The sequence below is a fragment of the Mytilus edulis genome, chromosome 4 (assembly GCF_963676685.1).
Source record: "Mytilus edulis chromosome 4, xbMytEdul2.2, whole genome shotgun sequence".
NCBI classification, from domain to species: Eukaryota; Metazoa; Mollusca; class Bivalvia; order Mytilida; family Mytilidae; genus Mytilus; species Mytilus edulis.
In genome coordinates, this window is record NC_092347.1 from 34,836,676 (window position 1) to 34,858,311 (window position 21,636).

The window sequence follows — 21,636 nt, forward strand, 5'->3', positions numbered from 1 at the left end:
TAGTCAGCACTTTTTGTGCTGACATGAATTATCATTGATATGGTTATATTTATAAATCAACTATTTACAAAATTTAGAATTTTTGAAAAACTAAGGCTTTTCTACCTCAGGCATAGATTACCTTAGCTGTTTTTGGCAAAACTTTTTAGGAATTTTGGTTCTTAATGCTCTCCAACTTCGTACTTTATTTGGCCTTTACATTTGTTCTGGATTCGAGCGTCACTGATGAGTCTTTTGTAGACAAAACACGCGTCTGGCGTATATACAAAATTAAATCCTGGTATCTATGATGAGTTTATTTTTACACTTTATGTACCAGATAATACATGAATGGGTGCATGGGTCACTGTGTCTGCGTTTGACCCAGTCATTTAAACTATTACAAAATATATACACGTATGAAGACAATACATGACACAGTACTACAATGTATATGTGACAATACATAGAAGATTTAAAATAGAATGTTGTAATTAAGAAATAATAACTGGATTTTCCTCAGAGAATGAAAAAGAATTTGATGCTCCGTGATCCTAAGCTTCTAAAAAGTGTGTATTTTGCATCCTAAGTAAATCAAGACCTTCCATAATTACCAGGTAAATACAATATTATTCTAAGGGACGTTGTTTCCATTTCCCTTTGTCTGTTCTTAAATATAGATTAAGAATGTCAATGTTAACTTCCGTTCGATTGGTTTGTAAAAAGTCTTTGAGGTACGTCAGATTTTGCACTTCTCTTCTGTCGGAATAATTTGTGGTGTTACATTAATTCAAAGTATAAAAAAAAAAACAACAATGGAATAATCATGGATTAAAGTTTTAATCCTGAAAGCTTCTCAAATCATGAAATGCATAACATGGACAACTTCATATCAATTAATAAATGTCAACTCATTTCGGAGCATTTAAATACATTTATCATACCTGTCTATTTATATACGAGAGGCAGCCAGCTTACAAATACGATATTTGTTCATCCTATTTAATGTATCATGTCAAATGAGAAGTGTTGACACTTCAAAAGCTAAAATTAGAATGTTGCAATCAATTTATATTTATCAAATTAAATTCCGTAAATAAAAAAGAAACTAGTTGCCTTCATGATCCTGAACCGCAGACTAAGGTGTATTTTGCACTTACAGAAAAAACTTTTCAATATAAACCAACACAACAACATAAGGTAAATACACTTTATAACATGTATTTTTTCTTGGTTTTATTTCCCTTCATTTGCAATTAAATAGAAATGGAAACAAAATGTACATGAATGTGTCCATGTCAACGTTCAGTTGGCTTGTAGAAACTCATAAAAAGACGTCAGACTCAGAACCATAAGTGGCGTCAAATTAAAGCATTTTTTTTAAAAGCGATTTGCATCAAGGTACCAGTCTTGTATTACAACTCCAGTTTCCGGTGCATGTCAAAACATGGAGGGAAACAAAATAGTCCATTTGTTTCTGAATTTTTTTCTGGACTCAATTTTTTCTGTTTGATTAAAGGTTTATGCTGAATTGAAACATATATATAGCTTTAAAAAAATCTTCCATCTTTTTGGGGATATCAATCCAGGAAAGTGGAAGGATTTCATGTTTACTGGAAGTGGTGCGGCCTAGTGAAAACAACAAACAGAAAGTAGACAAAACATTTTTTGACTTCAGGGTTACTTAACTTTTTATTCTTCGTGGCCTATGGAGCAGTCAATTACAAGACTGCAACCTCAAGTTATGTTCACATTTGTCTGATAATACAAGTGATTAACATAATGCCTATATTCGCCATAAATGTCGGCGATTAAGTATCTTGAAAGTTCATGATTGAATATTGGTACATTTATGAAGATTTTGATAATATAAAAGACTTAAAAAAGGTTCACATTCATTACTTTTAGAATGAAACTTAGTCTTTCAAGTATATAAAACATGTTCAACTTTGTTTAAATTTTGAAGTTTCTAGACTTTGAACTAGCTTTCAGTAGCTGTCAGGTTTAGATGATTTATATCAATCGGATTCATTTAGCCTTTTTGAACGTATTTTTATAGTTTGTTTTTAATGTAGTACTTAGACACCACTGCTACAAGATAAGGGGGAGGGTTTGCGCCTTCAAGCGTGTTTCACCCCACCACAGTATAAATGTGCCTGTTCCAAGTCAGGGACATGTAATGTAGAGGTTATCGTTTGATTGTGTATATCATAATTGTATTCCGTTTATTGTTTTGCACATAAAACAGGCCATAAGTATTGTAGTTTACCCTTTCGGAGCACCTGATTTCACTCCCGGTTTTTAGTGGCGTTCGTGTTGTTTCTTTATCTATTATTTGTAACTGTTGATGTAAATATCTTTTGGTTTCATGAGTCTTTGTTTACTCCTAGGTTTTGATTGTTATTGTCTTTGAGACTTGTCATTTTCTATAAGCATGCAAAGTAAGGATTTTGCTCCTTTTTGAAGGCCGATAGGTGACATGTTGTAAAAAAAACTACGTCATTTAAATTCTAGTGGAGAGTTGTTTTTATATTGCAATCGTACCTCATTTTCTTTTTATTTTTTTATAATAAAACAGTAGCTAAACTAGTTAGTAAAAAAACCCAGCTATAATTAGAATTTTTAACAGGACTCTTTGAAATAATCTAAGGAACAACAAACAATAAAGTATATTCAGCAAAACATCTCAAATATTTTTCATTTTTATAGACCATTATGTCATTTTTATGATGACAAGACTTTTGGTATTATATCTTGACAGTCTTTTACTTTTCGAAAAATTATTTCAAATGAGAAACTATTTGTATTTCTTTCAGTTAACCAATGATGCAGCTACTTAGCCTCTCTTGTCTCTTTTCTAGTCTGCTTTTTGTATATAAAGGTAATTTTACATTTTTGACACGATAATAGACATGCTAGATAGAATTATAAGTAAGTGTTTTGTTTTCAAAATCGTTTGTTAGATTACGTGCAAAAAGTCTCAATACAAGTAGACAAAAGATATAACAGATATATTCAACAGCGCTTTTCTAGATTAACCTTCATAAGGATCGCTCAATACCAAATATTTGAAAGCCACGGATGCACTACAATTGCAAAAAGAGGGACAACAGATACAAGATGGACAGTCAAACTCATAGATTGAAAATAAACTGACAACACCATGGCTAAAAATAAAAAGACAAACAGACAAATAATCGTACAGAAGACACAAAATAGAAAACTAAAGACTAAGCAACACAAATCCCACCTAAAACTAGAGGTGATCTCAGGTACTCCGGAAAGGTAAACAAATCCTGCTCCTCATGTTGAAAAGCTATATGATCTAGACAATCCCTTAAATTAGCTATTCAAGGTATTTTTTGCCCTGAAGGAACTGAAAACGGATAATTTGATAAGGCTAGTAATAAATCATGTCATTACCGAAGGACTGAACTCTAAGCTGGAAACAACTCTATAGGGAAACTATGGTGAACTCGATAAAGTGGCTTATAATACTTGTCGTTTCTAATGTATAATAACCATCATCACCTTTTATAGTTTTCATGAAAATAAAATTAAAAAAAAACATTCGGCGGAATTTAGAAAAAATAATTTCAGTGACAATAACTCTTTTATGGAGTGTCTGATTACTCTGTTGATTCAACAAGTGATAGGTCTTTGTTTGCTGATAGATTTAACTATATAAGATTTGTTGTTTCTGACTTGTATTAGATTTGTAACTCTGGTGATACAATATCAATTACGAACTTTCTGATGCCACATATGTTGATACATTTTGAAATACTAGACATCTAAATATCAAAAGCTGTTTTTAAGGATGTACTTAGGTGAAATTTAAAAAATCAACAAATTAAAATTGATACTATATGTCGAAAGAGCACCAGTAAAGGAAAAAAAATGCTAAAAATATTGACGTGTCATGGAGCTCCTTTTCGAGATATTTGAGTTTTTAAAAATGGCGGGAAAAGGCTGACTTAGACTTTTACCTTACATTTGCATTGGTATTATTTTGGTCTCAAAGAACAAAAATCAAGAATTTGCTTTAATTTTGGAAAATGGCCTTTTATGAGCTATTAAAGTCTTCTATGAAAAGAAAAATGGGTGTTATAGGGCAAACTATTTTACCCTGTATTGATGGAAAAAAAGGAGTCCGAACGTTTGACACCAATTTCCAAAATCTCACCTAAGTATATCCTTAAGACTATATATTTTTTCATAGGTAGTTGTATGGAAAATTCAAGAAATGCAACCAAACCTAAAGTAATCTACATAGTTAACAACATAACAATTCCAGAAAACCGTACACAAGGCTGTTCAGATAACGAAATACAAACATTAGATTGTTTGAATGGCGGAGTTTGCTTTACCGTTGATGAATTTGATAAAATAGTGCTATGTGCGTGAGTATCTGATAGAAAAGTGCTGTGTGCGTGAATCATTATTTTATATATTATTGATATTGCATAAATACCTAATATCTTGCAGTTTTGAAAGTTGATACATATATTTTCCACTACACATTATAAATCATAATTTAAATTACAATATTTGTTTTAAACATTAGGTTCAGTAGTGTTGTATCAGAAAGGGTCAAATACGGGCAAATTTGGGACATTTTAAAACGTTTTCTATTAAATGATTATTTTGTAGTTCATAGAACTTAGGTTTCATTCATCAGGCTAATTTTAAGAAGGTGATTCTTTTTAATAACTTGATAACACTATTCTTATTATATTGTTACCTGGAATGGCGTTGATATTTACTTATTGGACAAACCCGCAACTCCGAGTCGTTAAACTTACATATAAGTTAAATTTCTTGTTGCAGATGCTACAAACATTATATTGGTAGCCGCTGTCAAATGATAAACCCCAACATAACGTTAAAACAATTTGAAGGTACGACTCACTTAAACTTATAATTGTAAACTATATATGTATATTTAATAATAAAGTAAAGACAATAAAAAAACCCGACAAGTAAGTATAATCGACAATATGATATCGTATCATTTATTCGTATATCATCTCCCTTTATAAGTACATATGTACAAATCGTTAGGTTATTTCACATGCACAGAATTATATGTTTAAAAAATATTGTAAGTGTTTTAAAGTGTCTTTTAGTTTCTAAGAACCTATTGCATAGTTTCATGCGTATATATAATTTGAAATTGAAATACACAAAACCGATAACTCTTCTGTGTATTCTTATTTAAAAACCTTGTACTCAAGTTATCAGTGATATCTATAACGTCAATATTTCCATTCATGTTATCGTATTCATACCATATTGGCCGGAATGAATATTTACAATTAAAGCTGATGAAAGAGTTGGGATGCTGAGACTTGATGTCTAAACAGTGTACCCTATACAACCTATTGATTTTAGTATGCATAAATACGTTTGTCGATACAAAACTACGAGGGAAAAACAAAACGGTAATGAAATTATCCAATGTGTATGCAAACATTACCCGATTTTACTGACCATTTTGAGTTCAATACAATCACAACTCCCGTTACTCCATCAGTGCAGGAGAATGAGAAAACAAGCGCCATTGGAAAATTAAAATGCAGTCACCAGCAACGAACAGCAAATGAAGAACCAATTGAAAAAGCTTAACTTAATTCGATTTAAGAAGAATTTTCAGTAAAAGTATGTGGTGATACTAAATGCGGTGAATATCCAAAATGATACAAATTTCTAGAAACCGATAGGCCGATAAGTTTTCCAAATTTAAAAACATTTGACATATTAGTAATCCAATCTTATATAGTGTATCACGTATGTAAATTGCCAAAAAAATATGATATAGGACAGACCAGTTACATTATTTATGAAATGGTTTGTGTCCATTAGCTAGGTTTAAACATGAAACATCCACCATATCGGAAATTTCTACCATATATATTTAAATAATTCCTAAAAAAATAACGAAATTCAATTAGATACTTATAGATTTTTCTTCATTGCATTTTGATTGTTTGAACAGAGAAGAAAGAAGGCAGAAATAGACTCATTCCAGGTATTACAGCATCAGTCGTCGCTGTATTTATTTTTGTTATGATAGTTATAGCCATACGACGAATTGAGGGAAAGTAGGTAAGTTTTATTTTAAATGAAACAAAGCCTCATTCATTTCAAACAGATTTTTGTTTTTGGAAAATCGTAGAGAATAAATAAGATTTTGGAGATTTGTTTGCCCTTTTAATTGATTGCATATCTAGATCGTATAGATAAAGGCAACTGTAGTATACCGCTGTTAAGTAGTCATAAACTGATTAAGCGAAAACAAATCCGGGTCACAAACCATAACCGAGTGAAACACACCAACTTTAGGAGGAAAACAACAAAACAACAGAAAATCTGAGCTGATAAATAACGAATGCCAACAAAAAACTAAAACGGACTATGTGATAACAACTGTCATGTTCCTGATTTGGTAAAGGACATTTTAAACAAAAAAGTGGATTGAACTGGGTTTTATTGCTATCCAAATCTCCCGCTTAAATAGAAATATTTAAAATACCGCTAACATAACAATATAACGTGACAGGATAAAATCCCATCAACCCAAGCCACCGCTGTAGTAAAATTTTTAACGATACCAATTTTACTGCATTTAATGTGAAAAAACAATTGATATTAATTGATAAAAATATATGTATTTTAGATTCAAACACATAGACAGGTTCACAGGGGATTGGGGGTTTGGGGAGCTTTGGGGTTGGGGTTAAAACGTGAGAGACACATTTCTTTTATACTATTTGACAATAGTGTTACTGTACTGTTCAGAACAAACTGCAACGATATGTCAGATATACTAAGGCCAAATGGACTCTCATTAGCCCAAATAAAAAAAGAAGAGAAATACAAAAAAGTTCAGTTTTACAAGACCTTGTGCACATCCGAAATATATTCACTGACAGTTTGCAGCACTTATAATTGGATATAATATACACATGTTCAGATATGAATAAACATATAAGTCATAAAATCAATGTTAGCGCCGATGTTCAAAGACTTAATTCTAAGTTTGCATTTAACGGATTTTAATTTGTGAACTCGAAAATCATCGCCATAAAAATGTGATATAACCTGGTTTTTTTAAAAATAAATTTACAACACGAACAGGCACTCTTTGAACGAATCATGTTTCATCAACCTTTGAAAAGGAATTGATCGTCCGATACTTTAATTCACATTCATTAAAAGTCTGGACGGACATATCTTTTCAGAATATTGATGAATACAGATATAAAAAGATGTGGTCTGAGTGCCAATGAGACAACTCTCTATCTTTGTAGCATACTGTTTTAACAGAAACATTTTTCATTGATTTTTATAGAAAAATATTTACATGCTCTAAATGCCATATTATTCATTTCAAGTGAGCGAAAATGAAACAAAAACAAAACAAATAGTTTTAATCACTACCACGAAAACAACTCCTGACAATAGATTATAGACTAAGTTTATCAATCTTTGTTTGGTACACTTATTTCATTAAGATTGATTTGTACCCATAGCAAGTAATAACTCTTTGTCTTTACAGGGAGTAGTCTTTTTTTTAAATGAGAAAAGGAAGATTTGTGAAGTGGAAAAAAACATTTAAATCAGAATAACAATATGAGTAAATCATTCTTGAGTTCAGTATAAAGCGTATATTCATTGCAAGTCTCAATGTGTACATTCATAACTGAATGTATATCTTTATTTTTTTTTATTGTGCAACAATTGTTTTTGATATGATAGAATAACTATGTGTTTTTGTTGGAATAACAGAAAATATTATTCTATTATTTTAACGTTGTTTTATATAAAGAGGATTCTAAGATGAATATATTAATATAAAATACACGATTATATTTCATGAAGATGATAATATGTCTATTGTTATCGTTTTAATCAGCATTTAATAGTACTACGAAAGCAAACGCAAAACACAAAGCTACAACAGATACTTAAAACATGAATATAATAATTGGATACTCCAGTATGGTCTGATTTACATGTTATTTTTTGTAAATATAAAGTATTTCTACATTTACACTGGAAGAAGGAAAAAAAAGTATAAAATATGGCGCATTTGAATACACATTTAATGCTGATGTTTTGATTTACCGATGATTGTAAAGCTCTTTGTTATTTTTAGTATCGTGTTTTTCTAAATCTTTAATTTCAAGAGCTTCATGACCCAAATTTACTGGGTGTTCTTTTCCGAAAAGCTACAGAATATATCAGAAATTATCGGTTAATATACTCATAAACATAAGATAGAAAAGATTACTGGCAGTTAACAGTTACTAATTATGCTAACGTTGAAGTCTGAATTTGAAGAACAAACATCTTTTGCCTAAAAATTTGAAGATTTATTTTGAAATGCATAAATTTATTTCTTTGGTAGAAGATAGCATATTCTTATTCTTGTCAAATTGAAAATTAATGCTTATGATACTTCATCTTGTAGCAGTGTAACAAAAAGGTCCTATAACCATACAATGTACATACATGATGCTGTAAAATATTTAACTTTTATTCTTTACTATTCATATAATATTATTAAAATGAATACTAGTGAAAAATAAATTTCAGGGAGTCGTTTTGTAAATACTATCATTTCTATTGAATGATGTTTGATCGTTTTTTTTTGTTATTTTTGTTCTATTTACTTATTTACTTATTTAGTTTTTTATTTATTTGCATTTAAATGTTGTAAATGATGACATATGTGTTGTCTTCTAGATTGCGTAACATTCCATCGCTTAAGTATGGTTGAAACAAATTCTATTGCATTGTCAATTACCACGTAATGCTATGAATCCATTAGGAAAAACATACAAAAAACAAAATTGATCGTCTCACCAAAAATGTGCTCTTTTGGTATACATGTAACCGCATCAACCGAAGATGTTGGTCATTCATATAAGAGATGAAACTTTTAAATACAATTTTAAGAACAACCAAACAGTAAAAATCAACTAGGGCAAATATTATGTTGCATTTTGACAATCATACATGTTTTTGTTTAATAATGATCATACAATGTATTTGCATTTATCTTTGTTTTTTTTTAAAATAATAAAATCATAAAAAAGTTGTGTATTTACTGATGTTAGGTGACAACCTTTAACATTCTCTGAAAAGGTGACAAGAGTAGAATTAAAAGTCAAACATGGCGACAATTTACATAGAAAATTGAAACTGCACAGTTGAGGAATAACAATGTGACAATATAAGTGTCTCTAGCAATGTTATATGATTTAAATGTGATAATAAAGAACCGTTTAGCCGATTATTTTCGCGGTTGTAAAATTTCGCGATTTTCATTGAATTAGGTATACGAAATATTTTGGTCGTCATTATTTTGGCGGATTCAAAACTTTCATAAATACCTTTGTATGTACACTTTTAAATTGGCGGAATTTATTTTGGCGAATTTGATATATTTTCGAAAAATAGCGTAATTTAACAACCCGCGAAAATAACCCGCTAAACGGTAATCTGCCAAAAGTGGAACATAAACTGTTTATCTTTCCAGAGTAACCAAGTTTATTCCCCCTTATTGGTAGTATGTGTTGCTCAATCGTGTTTGTTATATATAGTGTTCTGGCTATGATGTTGTCTCCGTGTCTACGCTTTAGATTACACCCTTGATATTTTCTCTCTAACTATTGTACAACTGTTGGTCAAACAATTATCATTTTTACAAGATGTAGGTTTTTAATCAAAATTATGAAATACAAGCCTCTTGACAATGTAGCTTCTACTTATGCTTCATGAATACAAATGCAATAGTTAAAAAGATTAAAAGATAAAAAGTAAAATAACAAAAACACCGAGCTTCGAGGACAATTCAAAAAGGAAAGTCTCGAATCAAATGGCAAAAATCAAAAGCTCAAAAACATCAAACGAATTGACAACAACAGTCATAAACCCGACCTGACACATGCATTTTCCCATGTAGAAACGCTTATTACACTTTGTATCAAAACCGGCCAAACTTCTTACTTGTATGACAGTTGCAATAATCGCATCAAAATGACAATAATGTACGAACAAAACAAACAGACACAAAAAAATAAATACGCAAAAATAGGAACACAGCAGTCAACATTGTGTTATAATTATAATTAATAATGTTTTGTACCTGAACCAGCCAAACTAGTCAAAAGTTGAACAGCATTGAAGACTCAAATTTCCAAAAGTTCCATGAGCAACACGACGTGTGCCACATGTGGCGCAGGATCTGCTTATCCGTTCAGAGCACCTGCAATCACTCCCAGTTTTTGGTGGGGTTCGAGTTGCTGATGAACCCCTATTTGTGGCATTTTTATTTATTGTGTCTGTTTGTTTTCTTCACACATCGATTTCAATATAATTGAACTTGATGAGACTGTAATACGAGTGAGAGTTTTGGCTAGCTTTAAGACCTGGTTTAATCTTCCATTTTCTTCATATGAAAATGCCTGTATCAAGTCAGGAAAATGCCAATTGTTATCAATTTGTTTGGTGTCTTGGATCTGTTTTGAATTTTCCTCGGTGTTCATTACTTTTGTGATTTTACTTTTTATACATATTTGCTGAACTTAAGACTTTTCCAAGACTAAATGTTGTTTGTATATACGTATACAGTTATCTTTGTGTTAGTAGAGGAAAACTTAGTGCATATATATAACAGTTAGTGTTCGTCTTGTAATCTAAATATATAGTAACAAGGACATTTCCGGCATTGTCGATTTCAGCAGTAGGGGTAAATGCGTTCATTTAGTGTGTGTGTCGTCTTTTTCTTTTCGGTGTTGATTTGTTTGTTTGACAATTTTTATGATTAGATTGAACCTTGGTCAACTACATATCCCGTTTCGTTCACTTTTCACACTTCATATAAATCGTTAAAAATCATTTAACATCTCAAAAAGGTTTTTCGAGCCATCTTCTCTCTCCCCCATCTATCTAAAAAAAAAAAAGAAAAAAAAAAATGAAACACGAAATAGACCAAAAAGGTAAAAATACCTCTTTGAATTAAAAGCCATAAATTTTTGGATAATTCGTAAAAATGTAGTTTTTATCATGCTTTTTTAAAATATAATAAAAACTATGGTCATCAGACTTTTTTTATTCAGTCTACAGGTTGTTCAAACTTGTAAAATATTGAATGATTATGCATGGAAAACCCATTTAGGTGACAAAAAGAAAACTACACTATAGAATTTTGATAAGATAAAATGTGCGAAGATAGCTCTTATAACTTAAAAAAAGAACAAATTAGGTCAGCTGACAATTCCCAACACTCTCTATTATAAAAATTAATTTATCTCTCCTACTATCAGAGTTATCTTCCATTATGTGGCAAAGTTGAAAAAAAAGGTATCAAACAAACATTTTGTATTTTATAGAAAATACAGCCGTCAATATGATAAAACACATAATTTCCCCTATCAACATAACGCGTTAAGGGTTATGTGTTGCTTTATTTTTGTGTATTTTCAGCACGTACACGTACTACAATATTTCTTAGTACTAGTTTACATCATTATTGAGAAATAACAATAATTTCACAGAAATTAATAAATTTGTTTTACTTTTATGTACAGCTTATTTGTTCTCTCAATATTATGAATTTAAATTGGATTTCATTATCGACAGATCGGAGGTTGGGTTTACTATATTTTCTCATACAAAGAATTTAGAATATAAAAAGGCTATCTAAAATTCAAAAAGTAGAAAGATTTTCAGAGTTAGCTGAAGTACTAAAAGTTAATAATCGGAACAGTTCATACGTCTTTTCCTGATGAACACACAATATTTAAAAGACTATAGATTGACCAATTTCACCTTTATTTGTTACCTGGTATGTGAGCTTTATGAATGAAATAATTTTCGTGTGTAGGTTAAAGGGAACATATTTGTAGTATTTTAATTGATATGTATTGCTGAACATAATCTACGTTGACATTACAAAGGTAATTTTAAATATCCTACATACTTCCTTAATTAGATTAAAGACGGATTTGTAAGCAGAAACGGTGTAATAACAATCAAGTCATACACCTGTGATTACAATTTCAACTGATTGGCATAGTAGGGTTGGCTCAGCCGAAATTGTTAAGGTAAAGAGGTTTATTGTTAATTTTGATGAAGAGCGTGAGTTAGCGATGAAAGTGGTTGTTGCATATATGTGTATGAAATGCAGTAAACATAAAAGAGGGACACGGAAAAGATGCGACGATACATACATATTTTTTATTGCAAATTTTTCTACAAATTTTATATAGAGTAACAATGTCATAGAAATATCAACATAGCTAAACTATTTAAGAGATAACGACGAAGTGTATGAATAACCAAACAATAAGTCAGATCTTGCAATGGGTAAATACTATTCATTTATGTTTGGTTTATCATGTTTATGTTATGCCTGTTTTTATATATTATCTACAAACAGAAATCTATTTTAAATATCTTTGTATCGATCAACATATTGACAAACGTAATATGTCAAATGAACTTTATTGAATGTTCAGAAGTTGGTAAACAATGTACTACACTATATACACTTTGATGCATACATTTGACATTTAAATATCACATGGGCGTACATAATCAAACAAAGGATTCTTTCTACCTTGTAAAATTGAGTTGATTAAGGACATTTTAGAAAATACAATAAAGATATACTTCTTCAATTCTTTTTAGGCTACAGTTTTTATTGAATTCCCATACGTTGTAAGGATGGCATGATGATAGTATGGGAAAACCATATTTTGCAATCATAGGAAAACGAAATGAAAGACTTTTGAAATTGATTAAAGATGAAAACCCGTGTTAAAGATGTGTTTACATGCCAAATAAATATTCAAACGCATAATGCCATGGCAAAACGACCAATTACAATAAGAAAAACAACAGAATGAGAGCGAGCACAATACGCTGCTTTGAAAACAAAGACTGAGCAACAAGAACCTCATGAGAAAATAATTGTGATCTCATTAAATGATTTAAGACAATTAATTTATTAAAAGAAAGATGATGTCCCAAAATTTAGAGCCATCTTATAAAAAAGATAAATTCACAGCTATTTTATTAAGTATAGTATCTGAGTCATATCCTCTCATTTACTTTGGTTTTTAGACTTTGAATCAACATTTTTTTTTTATATGATTTGATAAAAAGCTATTAGCACCAAAAATTGAATAGTAGTAATGTTTGCGTGTTTGATTTAACAGTCTGATCAAAGAAATATATTTATTACAATTTAGGAAGATTCAAAAGAATCCCGTCCTATCTAAAATAGTTTAAAAAATGAAATAAGCTGTAGTTTATAGTAAGACATCAGTTAAAATTTTTAGCTATCAAAAGTTTTTAAAGGATACTATGCTGGTTCTAAAAACTAAAGAGTTGATTGCTTTTTGAAATTAAAGCAGCTTATTGTTATTGACTTTTATAATATAAAGTAAACAAACTTATTTTCGCGGATACATTATTTCGCGTTTGACCATTTCTTGCACATCTCGCGGCGATTTAATTTCACGATTATCAAATTTACTTGATGTAGTTAAGTACGAAAAAATACAAGTTAACTACGAAAAAATACAAGCTTGACATAATCGCGACGATTTATATTCGCGTTATTTTTCTACTCGCGAAAGTCGCGAAAATAAATCGCTCGCGAAAATTAGTTGGTTTACAGTATGACATTAAGTATTCGATTATTGTTTTGTGATTTTTTATGATATATTGTAAATACAGGTCACGTACTAAAATGAAGATATGAACAGTTTTAATCACACAGCTTTATGCACTTGAAATTTTAAAACTTCTACCTGTATGTATACCTCTCTACTTAAAATATTTCAGGGAGGGAATATGCCATTATGGAGCTTACTGTTGTCATGGTACAGTATGCTGTTTGTGTGTACAGGTAAATTTGCGTTAAGCCAATAATGTATTTATTCATATTTTATTTAATATGCTACCTTTATCGCTTTTTCGACAATTCAAAAATCTGATACACTTTGTGTTTATATTCACTAACATGCAAACAGTATAAAAACAAATCCTGAACTTCATAAATAATTGATTGTATTCTGTAATTTACTTTCGGTTTCTTCGGTTTAATGGATGTTAGGCTTCAAATGATACATCGACAAACTATCTTCACATTCTTAGTCATGATTACTTCATGTATGATATACCCCGAATTTTTTTTTCTGAACAACAAAGGTTTTTTTCCATTAATAAAAATGTTTAATTTGATATATACTGTGCATGACAAAAATCTTCCAAGTCTTGTTTCAGCGTTTTTCTATACTAAGGGTCCTCCATCTGGTTGCTGTTACCAGGGTAATAAAAAGTTATTGTTTTTTTTTCTATTGTATCTATGTTTGGAAGATGTACTGCAACTTAAATCTGTAATGGTCAATTTTTAAGTTACAGTTTTATATATTTTATAGATGGTTGTAGGAGACGTTCCGACAATTCAAACAGAATAATCTTCAGAGTAAATAACGAAACCATCCCAGAAAATCATAGACTACATTGTACAGATAATGAGACACAAGATGTAGCCTGTTTGAATGGAGGATCATGCTTTGCTGTGTATGTAGAAGACAGAACAGTGCAATGTGCGTGAGTATCTATATTATATTTGTATTAAGTTCATTCGATAAATCGATACAACACCAAATCTAAAATGTAAATGAGAAAGTTTAGTAGAAGATGAAATTAAGATGAACTCGAGTTCAGGTGTGAAATCAGAAGAAGTTACAGCTCATGAGATAACATTGATTGTGCACATATTGTGCACATATTGTGCACATATGAATGTTAATATCAAAAAGAAATTAGCAAAACCTACTTTTACGTCAATTACTGTGACTTGACTGTTTGTGTTGCTCTCTACCTATTGCTGCTTATTCAAAATTCTTACCAATTTGCAATTTGTTTAAAAAAAATGAGGTTCGTGTTGAAGTTACAGTACGTTGTTGATAAGTTTCCATGGGATATAACCTAAAACATTATTTTTTTTTGACAAATTAGTCTAGTAAAAATTTATTATATCTCATGAACACTTTATAAAAACGTGTTGTTATTGCAGACATATTTTACTGAATATAAAATGTTTTAACTCAAATGATGTCTGATTCTTATGAAATAAAAGACTATCGAACAACAATTTAATGAAAGCTTAGTGTATCCTTTTGTATAGCCATTCAAAATTACTACCTATTACCTTCCGCATGACAATAACAATAAATTTATATACAAACTGTTAAACTGATTTTACATAATAACATTGAAATGGAATTAAAGTAGTATAGGATTGTATGCTTTATTTTATCACCTGGCAATTTCACAACTTGAATGTGGTTTTCAACAGCAATTTATTGACATTTCTGACCAGTTAAACAGTTTGGTTTTATAAAAAAAATGCAATTTAGTCATAATTTTGAATAAGTTGCAACAGGTGGAGAGCTACTAATACAGTCAAGTCAAAGTAATGTAAACCAGTTTAAGGTTTTGTTTCCCAATTAATTGAACTATTGAAATATACAAATGCAATATATGATTGGTTTTCATTCATATTTCTCTTTCAGATGTTTAACTAAATATATTGGTAGTCGATGCGAAATGATAGATCCTGAAATTATATTTGAGCAATATGAAAGTAAGCTTTTTGACTAATTGATTTTATTTAATTCCAAAGTTTGAGAATAATATCTACAAACAGCATAAAAAACGAAAAACGAAGAACGAAAAAAAAAAACTGTAACAATTTATATAAATATATACTGCGTTGTCTTGTCAGTTGTATTCCATAGCAAGACGGTAAAGATCTGAATTATTTATCCAAGCCCAGCAGTAATTTTGTTTTAAATTCACTTATAAATATAATCAACAATTTCATTGAATTAATTTGTGAACTTTACTGCATTTCAACTTAATAATTGGTTTGTCATTTTAACTGTTGGATTCTAGTGCTATGTTTATTCGACGCCTTGTATACTGTATAATTTTGAAACATGTTATTTTGTTATGATGTTCAACCATTCAGTAATGTATTGCAAGAAACAAATCGGCAATAATTCATTAAAAAATATAGCAAGCAGTTTCGTATTCATAAACACAAATACACATTTATGTATTTGTTAATGAAACACTGACTAAACGACATTAACAGACAAAATAAATATAGATGTCGACATACACTCATAATGGAAGGACATTCGTTTGATGTGTTTGAGCTTTAAATTTTCGCATTTGATTATGGACTTTCCGTTTTGAATCTTGCTATTTTTGCTATTTTACATTTGTTTTTATATTTTCAGCGAAAAGTCAGAGAAAAGTCAAAATTGCCTGCATTTCAGGTTTTGGTGGATTAGGCTACGTTTTACTTATTATTGTTTTAGCAATTGTTTACAAAATATGTACAAAGAAGAGGTAAGTTTAGTTTCTCAATGAAACTTATAAAATACCTTACTCGTTCTTACTTTCAATAGAAAAACGTTTTTACATGTTCATATATATCCCTGCAGCATTTACACTTTAAGAAGAACATACCACTGTTAAATCTATGTTCATGATCTCGTTAATGGCATAAACTACATAACGTATGAAACGACAAGAAATAGATATAGAAATAACAATTTATAAAAATAAACAATTATAGGTCAATGTACGGCCTTCAACACGGAGCCTTGGCTCACACCGAACAATAAGCTATAAAGGGCTCCAAAATTACTAGTGTAAAACCATTCAAACGGGAAAATCAACGGTCTAATCTGTTTAAAAAACGAGAAACGAGAAACGAGAAACACGTATAAATTACATAAACAAACGACAACTACTGTACATCAGATTCCTGACTTAGGACAGAGGGCAAACATTTGCAGCGGGATTAATTGTTTTAATGGTACCAAACCTTCTCCCTTTTTCTGAAACAATATTATAACATCACAACATAGAAAAACACATGATAAAATATCAATTGGAAGGCTTAACTCAATCAAAAAACGTAAATACACATATTTATTACATTGATTTCCAAGTGAAATAAAAACCGATAAATTCACATGTGAAATAAACGTGGTTGTTTTTTTAGTTGAAAGACATGTTTTTGCTTTGGTATCAATGTAACAGGCTTTGATTTAGTAATAGTACAAACATGTAACATCTACAACGCTGAGAATTCTGAGTCAATGGATAGGTTGCTATAGTTTATCAAACCAAACCATAAATAAAACCAAAACCATCAGTACCATCTTCTTTTTTTTATTTGCATCATAGTTATTGATGAAATGTACAATATTTAATGAGATGAAATTTTCTCAAAATTAAAACACACGCAATAAACCATAAACAATCTAAATTACATTTTATTTAGCTTGTTTAATCATCATAGTTTCAAATTATAACGTCATCCTTCCGAACATTTTGGATGTAAAGGTTTTGTTTTGTCGCAGTACAGTGTTTCTGTTGTTCTGTAGTTTTCCTCTTATACTTGATGTGTTTCCGTTTGTAACCCGGATTTGTTATCGCTTGTTATCGATTCATGACAATTGAGACGCGCTATACACCTGTTGCCTTTATTTGAACCAACTTCATTAAATCCTATCACGATCACGATTCATATCTAGAAATATATATTTTTTTATAAAGTAATGCTAGGAAAGTGGTACATGCTCCTTATTATTCCTTGTGCTTTCTTTTTCAGTGATGATGTTCAAAACCGCGACCAATCAGCAACACCTTTGAACCCAAACGATAATAAACAAAGAACACAGAAAGCGATTAAAGAGACATCTTTAATCTAATGATAACTGTGTATCTATAACGAGATATGATTTCCTTAGCTGTGCAGTTTGGTGCAGAATAAGCGTAGCGTGAAATCAGCTGGAAAAAGTTTATTCGGCGTAACATCATGTTCATTCCATGTAAACGTCACGTTATGCGTTTAATGCAAAATTATCAAAGACACAAACAGTAAACGGGCGTTAAAACTCTGCATTAACATGAAAACCGCGCTTTTTAGATTAAACTATTCCAGACAAAGGATAACACGTGAACAGGAGACGTAGATACTTCTTTTGAATAGGCAAAGGCTGTGACATCATTGAAGCAAATTGCCATAAAAAGAAATCTTCGTTCATGTATACTCGTGTAACATATCTTCAATGCATGAATATTTTTTAAGAATTTGTTCTAAGGACCAACACCACTGACAAATCTGTAGTTGTCATTTAAAAATGACGTTCTTGTTTGAACATAGCACTATATTAACTGCTTGATAAAGGATGGAAGTTATTTTTACATTTCACTAAATAGAACATCCATACACCTACATTTGTATGACTAAAGAAAAATCTTGCAAAATCTTGAGTTGTTTTATGTCAGTTTTGGGTTTTAACACCAATGCCAACTATCTGAATATACCTTCACCTCAATCACAAAGTATAAGTCGGTTGAAATTTTTAATCGAATTATATGATAATTGAAGACTTAACATTTTCCCTCTTAAGAATAGGTGTAAACTTGTTCAGTTCAATTGGATCAGATTCTATTATAGTTTGGAGAATAAAAGAAGGGCGAAAGATATCAAAAGGACAGTCAACATCATAAATCCAAAACGCGCAAAAAAGAAACAGACAAACAGACAAATAACAGTATATAAAACCCCTAAGACAAAACTAATGAATAAGCAACACGAACCCCACCAAAAACTGGGGGTGATCTCAGGTGCTCCGGAAGGGTAAGCAGATCCTGCTCCACATGTGGGACCCGTCGATAAAACATAGATAACATACATGTACAATGCAAAACCGATTATACAAGATATATCATCATGAATTCTAGATAACATTGATAAATACCATTTCATTAGTTTAAACATATTTTATTGTTCAAAACAAATGGATTAGATTTCAACTTAGTTCCGTCTTCTCCATTTCATTTATATTTACGTTACTTTGTCTATGTTAGTGAAGTGAAGTTTAGCAGCATTTAAGTTCTTAATATAACTGTTTTTTTAGATTTGATAATTGTTCGCTTTAAAACTATATTTATAAACATCTTAATTTGTGTATAGATGCCAGCAGGTGTTTTTTTTTACATTTCACTGCTTAAAAATAATGTGTTGTCATGAAAACGTCAATCAAGTATGCATTATACATTAAGCTTATACATTATGGAAGAATATTATGTTCCCGACAATTTTTGGGGAAATATTTTAATCATGTTCAAAGTATTTGTATGTACTTGATTTTATAAAGACAATTATTTTCAGGAGAGTTATGATAAAAGAATGTTTATTAAAATTAATGTTGAATGTTAAATTATCGTGATTTGATAACGTCCAGTGACAAATATTTAAAGCAAAATCAGTTCAATTACTGAACGGTGAAATATATTTTCGGAATATTTATTCTGACACAATGAAATCAATTACATATTTTACACCACAAAAAGGGACCGGTAGGTTTACGCTATAAAGGGAGATATTATATACATTCTTTTATAATTCTCTGAAACTGACATTATGAAGATGATGTGTTTTTGTTGGCAACATATTTGTTACGTTTGGAGGAAAGTCGATAAAAATTGATTATGATTTTTTTGTTTGACAACATATTTGTTACTTTTGGAGGACGTTTGAATTTAAAAAAACACAACAAAAAACGACATTCCCATCGACACCAAATGAGCTTCCATTCTTGCCTACTTGTTATTTTTTCATCTAAGTCTTACTTCATTAACAGCTTCTTATTAAAAAAAAAAGAAATTAACAATGTCGTTAAACTTCACTTTCTTCTATATTGAGAATGTTTTCTCACTAAATAGTTCAAAGTTTTTGGCTATGTTGAATTCATCTATCCCATTAAACTTGAGATACAAGATACAATACATACTGTAAAATCTGGGTCATATTTGAATTACATAAACAAATAACAATAAGGGTCGGTTGTAAACAAAAATTTACGACACAAGAGATTATTTTAGCTTCTTCAGTGTTCACTTTCAATTTTCTGTCGCAACAGTCCAGCAACGCCTGCTTATGGAGTATATATATCTCAGTCGATACGATATTCCAGTGCTTGATTTTCTTATTATGATTCCTTTGATAAAGGTGGTTACTGGTCATTTGCTATAGTTCCTCCCTAATTTAATATGAATATGAAACACTGCTTTACAATAGATTTTAAAGGTGCTAGTTTACAAGGTAACGAATCAATAAGAAGAAATATCAACCTACCTGGACACCTTGACTCTTCATCGATCGGTATTGGCACTTCTGGATGCATTCAATGTTGATTTTGTTTACAAGGGTTGGTTTAAAGAACCTCTACATACTCGAGGCGAAAGCAAAGATCTACATTTTCTTTATAAATATGAACATTTTTCTGAGGAAAAAAAATCTCAAAATAAAACTTTACAGTAGCCAAGTTTATAAAGTTTATAACACTTATGGAATGTTATTTTGCATTTTCTGTTGTTTAGGTTATACAAATGTATAATGTCATGTCTTTGAAATCTGTGATTCTCTGTGCTTATACAGCCCTTGGATGGGGTACACTTCCAAAAAAAACGTGTATGGTGTAATGGTGTATGGCATATGGCATAATGGTGTAAGGTGAATGGTGCTATGGTGTATGGTGTAAGGGGAATGGTGTAATGGTGTTTGAGGAATGGTGTGATTGTGTAACGTGCGATCGGGAATGGTGTGAATGATGGTGTACGACATTTTATTGGTTGAAAACGAAGTTCTTTTTATACCCCCGCTTTAAAAAAGGGGGGGTATACTGTTTTACCTCTGTCTGTCCGTCCGTCAGTCCGTCCGTCCGTCCGTCCGTCCGTCAGTCAGTCCGTCCCATGAAACTTTCGTCACATTTTTCTCAGGAACTACACATCCACCCTTTCTGTAATTTGGTATCAACATTTATATATGTCAGCCATACCGTGTGATGCTTTTTCAGATTCATCACTAGACAACTTCCTGTTTACCGAACACTTGTATGATTTTACACATGATAGCCAAGTTGAAAATTTTCGTCACATTTTTCTCAGGAACTACACATCCACCCTTTCTGTAATTTGGTATCAACATTTATATATGTCAGCCATACCGTGTGATGCGTTTTCAGATTCATCACTAGACAACTTCCTGTTTACCGAACACTTGTATGATGTTACACATGACAGCCAAGTTGAAAATTTTCGTCACATTTTTCTCAGGAACTACAATACAAGGATTTCTGAAATTTGGTTTCAGGATTTATATAAGTCAGCTATACCGTGTGATGCGTTTTCAGAATCATCACTCGACAACTTCCTGTTTACCGAACACTTGCATATTTTTACACTATTAATATTATCCACTTGCGGCGGGGGTATCATCAGTGAGCAGTAGCTCGCAGTTTCACTTGTTATTTTATTTTTTCGAATTGTAAACATAAACAATATTAATAATCTTAATATTTGAAATTTAATTGCATTATGGGTAATTTCGGATCGTGTAGATTAAATAGGGAATGGTGCATGGTGTAATGTGTAAGGTGTATGGTGCAAAAGTGTAACGTGTATGGTGTAATGGTACAATGTGTATGGTGTAATGGTGTATGGTGTATGGTGTAAAGGTGTATGATGTTAATGGGAAGT

General features: G+C 30.8%; 2 protein-coding genes across 3 annotated transcripts in view; both read left to right on the plus strand.

The window, feature by feature from the left end:
* Positions 1-18,357, plus strand: part of LOC139519556 (uncharacterized) — a 37,096-nt gene extending 18,739 nt beyond the window's left edge. The window contains exons 7-12 of one of the 2 annotated variants that reach the window (XM_071311725.1): positions 11,984-12,095; positions 13,843-13,906; positions 14,439-14,613; positions 15,582-15,652; positions 16,314-16,425; positions 17,699-18,357. In XM_071311725.1, the coding sequence (XP_071167826.1) occupies positions 13,852-13,906; positions 14,439-14,613; positions 15,582-15,652; positions 16,314-16,425; positions 17,699-17,798 (513 nt within the window). In that variant the 5' untranslated portion in view covers positions 11,984-12,095; positions 13,843-13,851 and the 3' untranslated portion in view covers positions 17,799-18,357. Of the gene's footprint in view, positions 1-11,983; positions 12,096-12,681; positions 13,907-14,438; positions 14,614-15,581; positions 15,653-16,313; positions 16,426-17,698 lie in introns of both variants that reach the window. The other variant, XM_071311724.1, reaches the window with a different exon arrangement.
* Positions 1,027-9,248, plus strand: LOC139519558 (uncharacterized). The gene is made up of 6 exons (XM_071311727.1): positions 1,027-1,179; positions 2,796-2,860; positions 4,202-4,382; positions 4,810-4,880; positions 5,978-6,087; positions 7,541-9,248. Exons 2-5 carry the CDS (start codon positions 2,803-2,805, stop codon positions 6,085-6,087), a joined length of 420 nt encoding a protein of 139 aa, XP_071167828.1. The 5' UTR covers positions 1,027-1,179; positions 2,796-2,802; the 3' UTR covers positions 7,541-9,248.
* Positions 18,358-21,636: the final 3,279 nt, after the last annotated feature.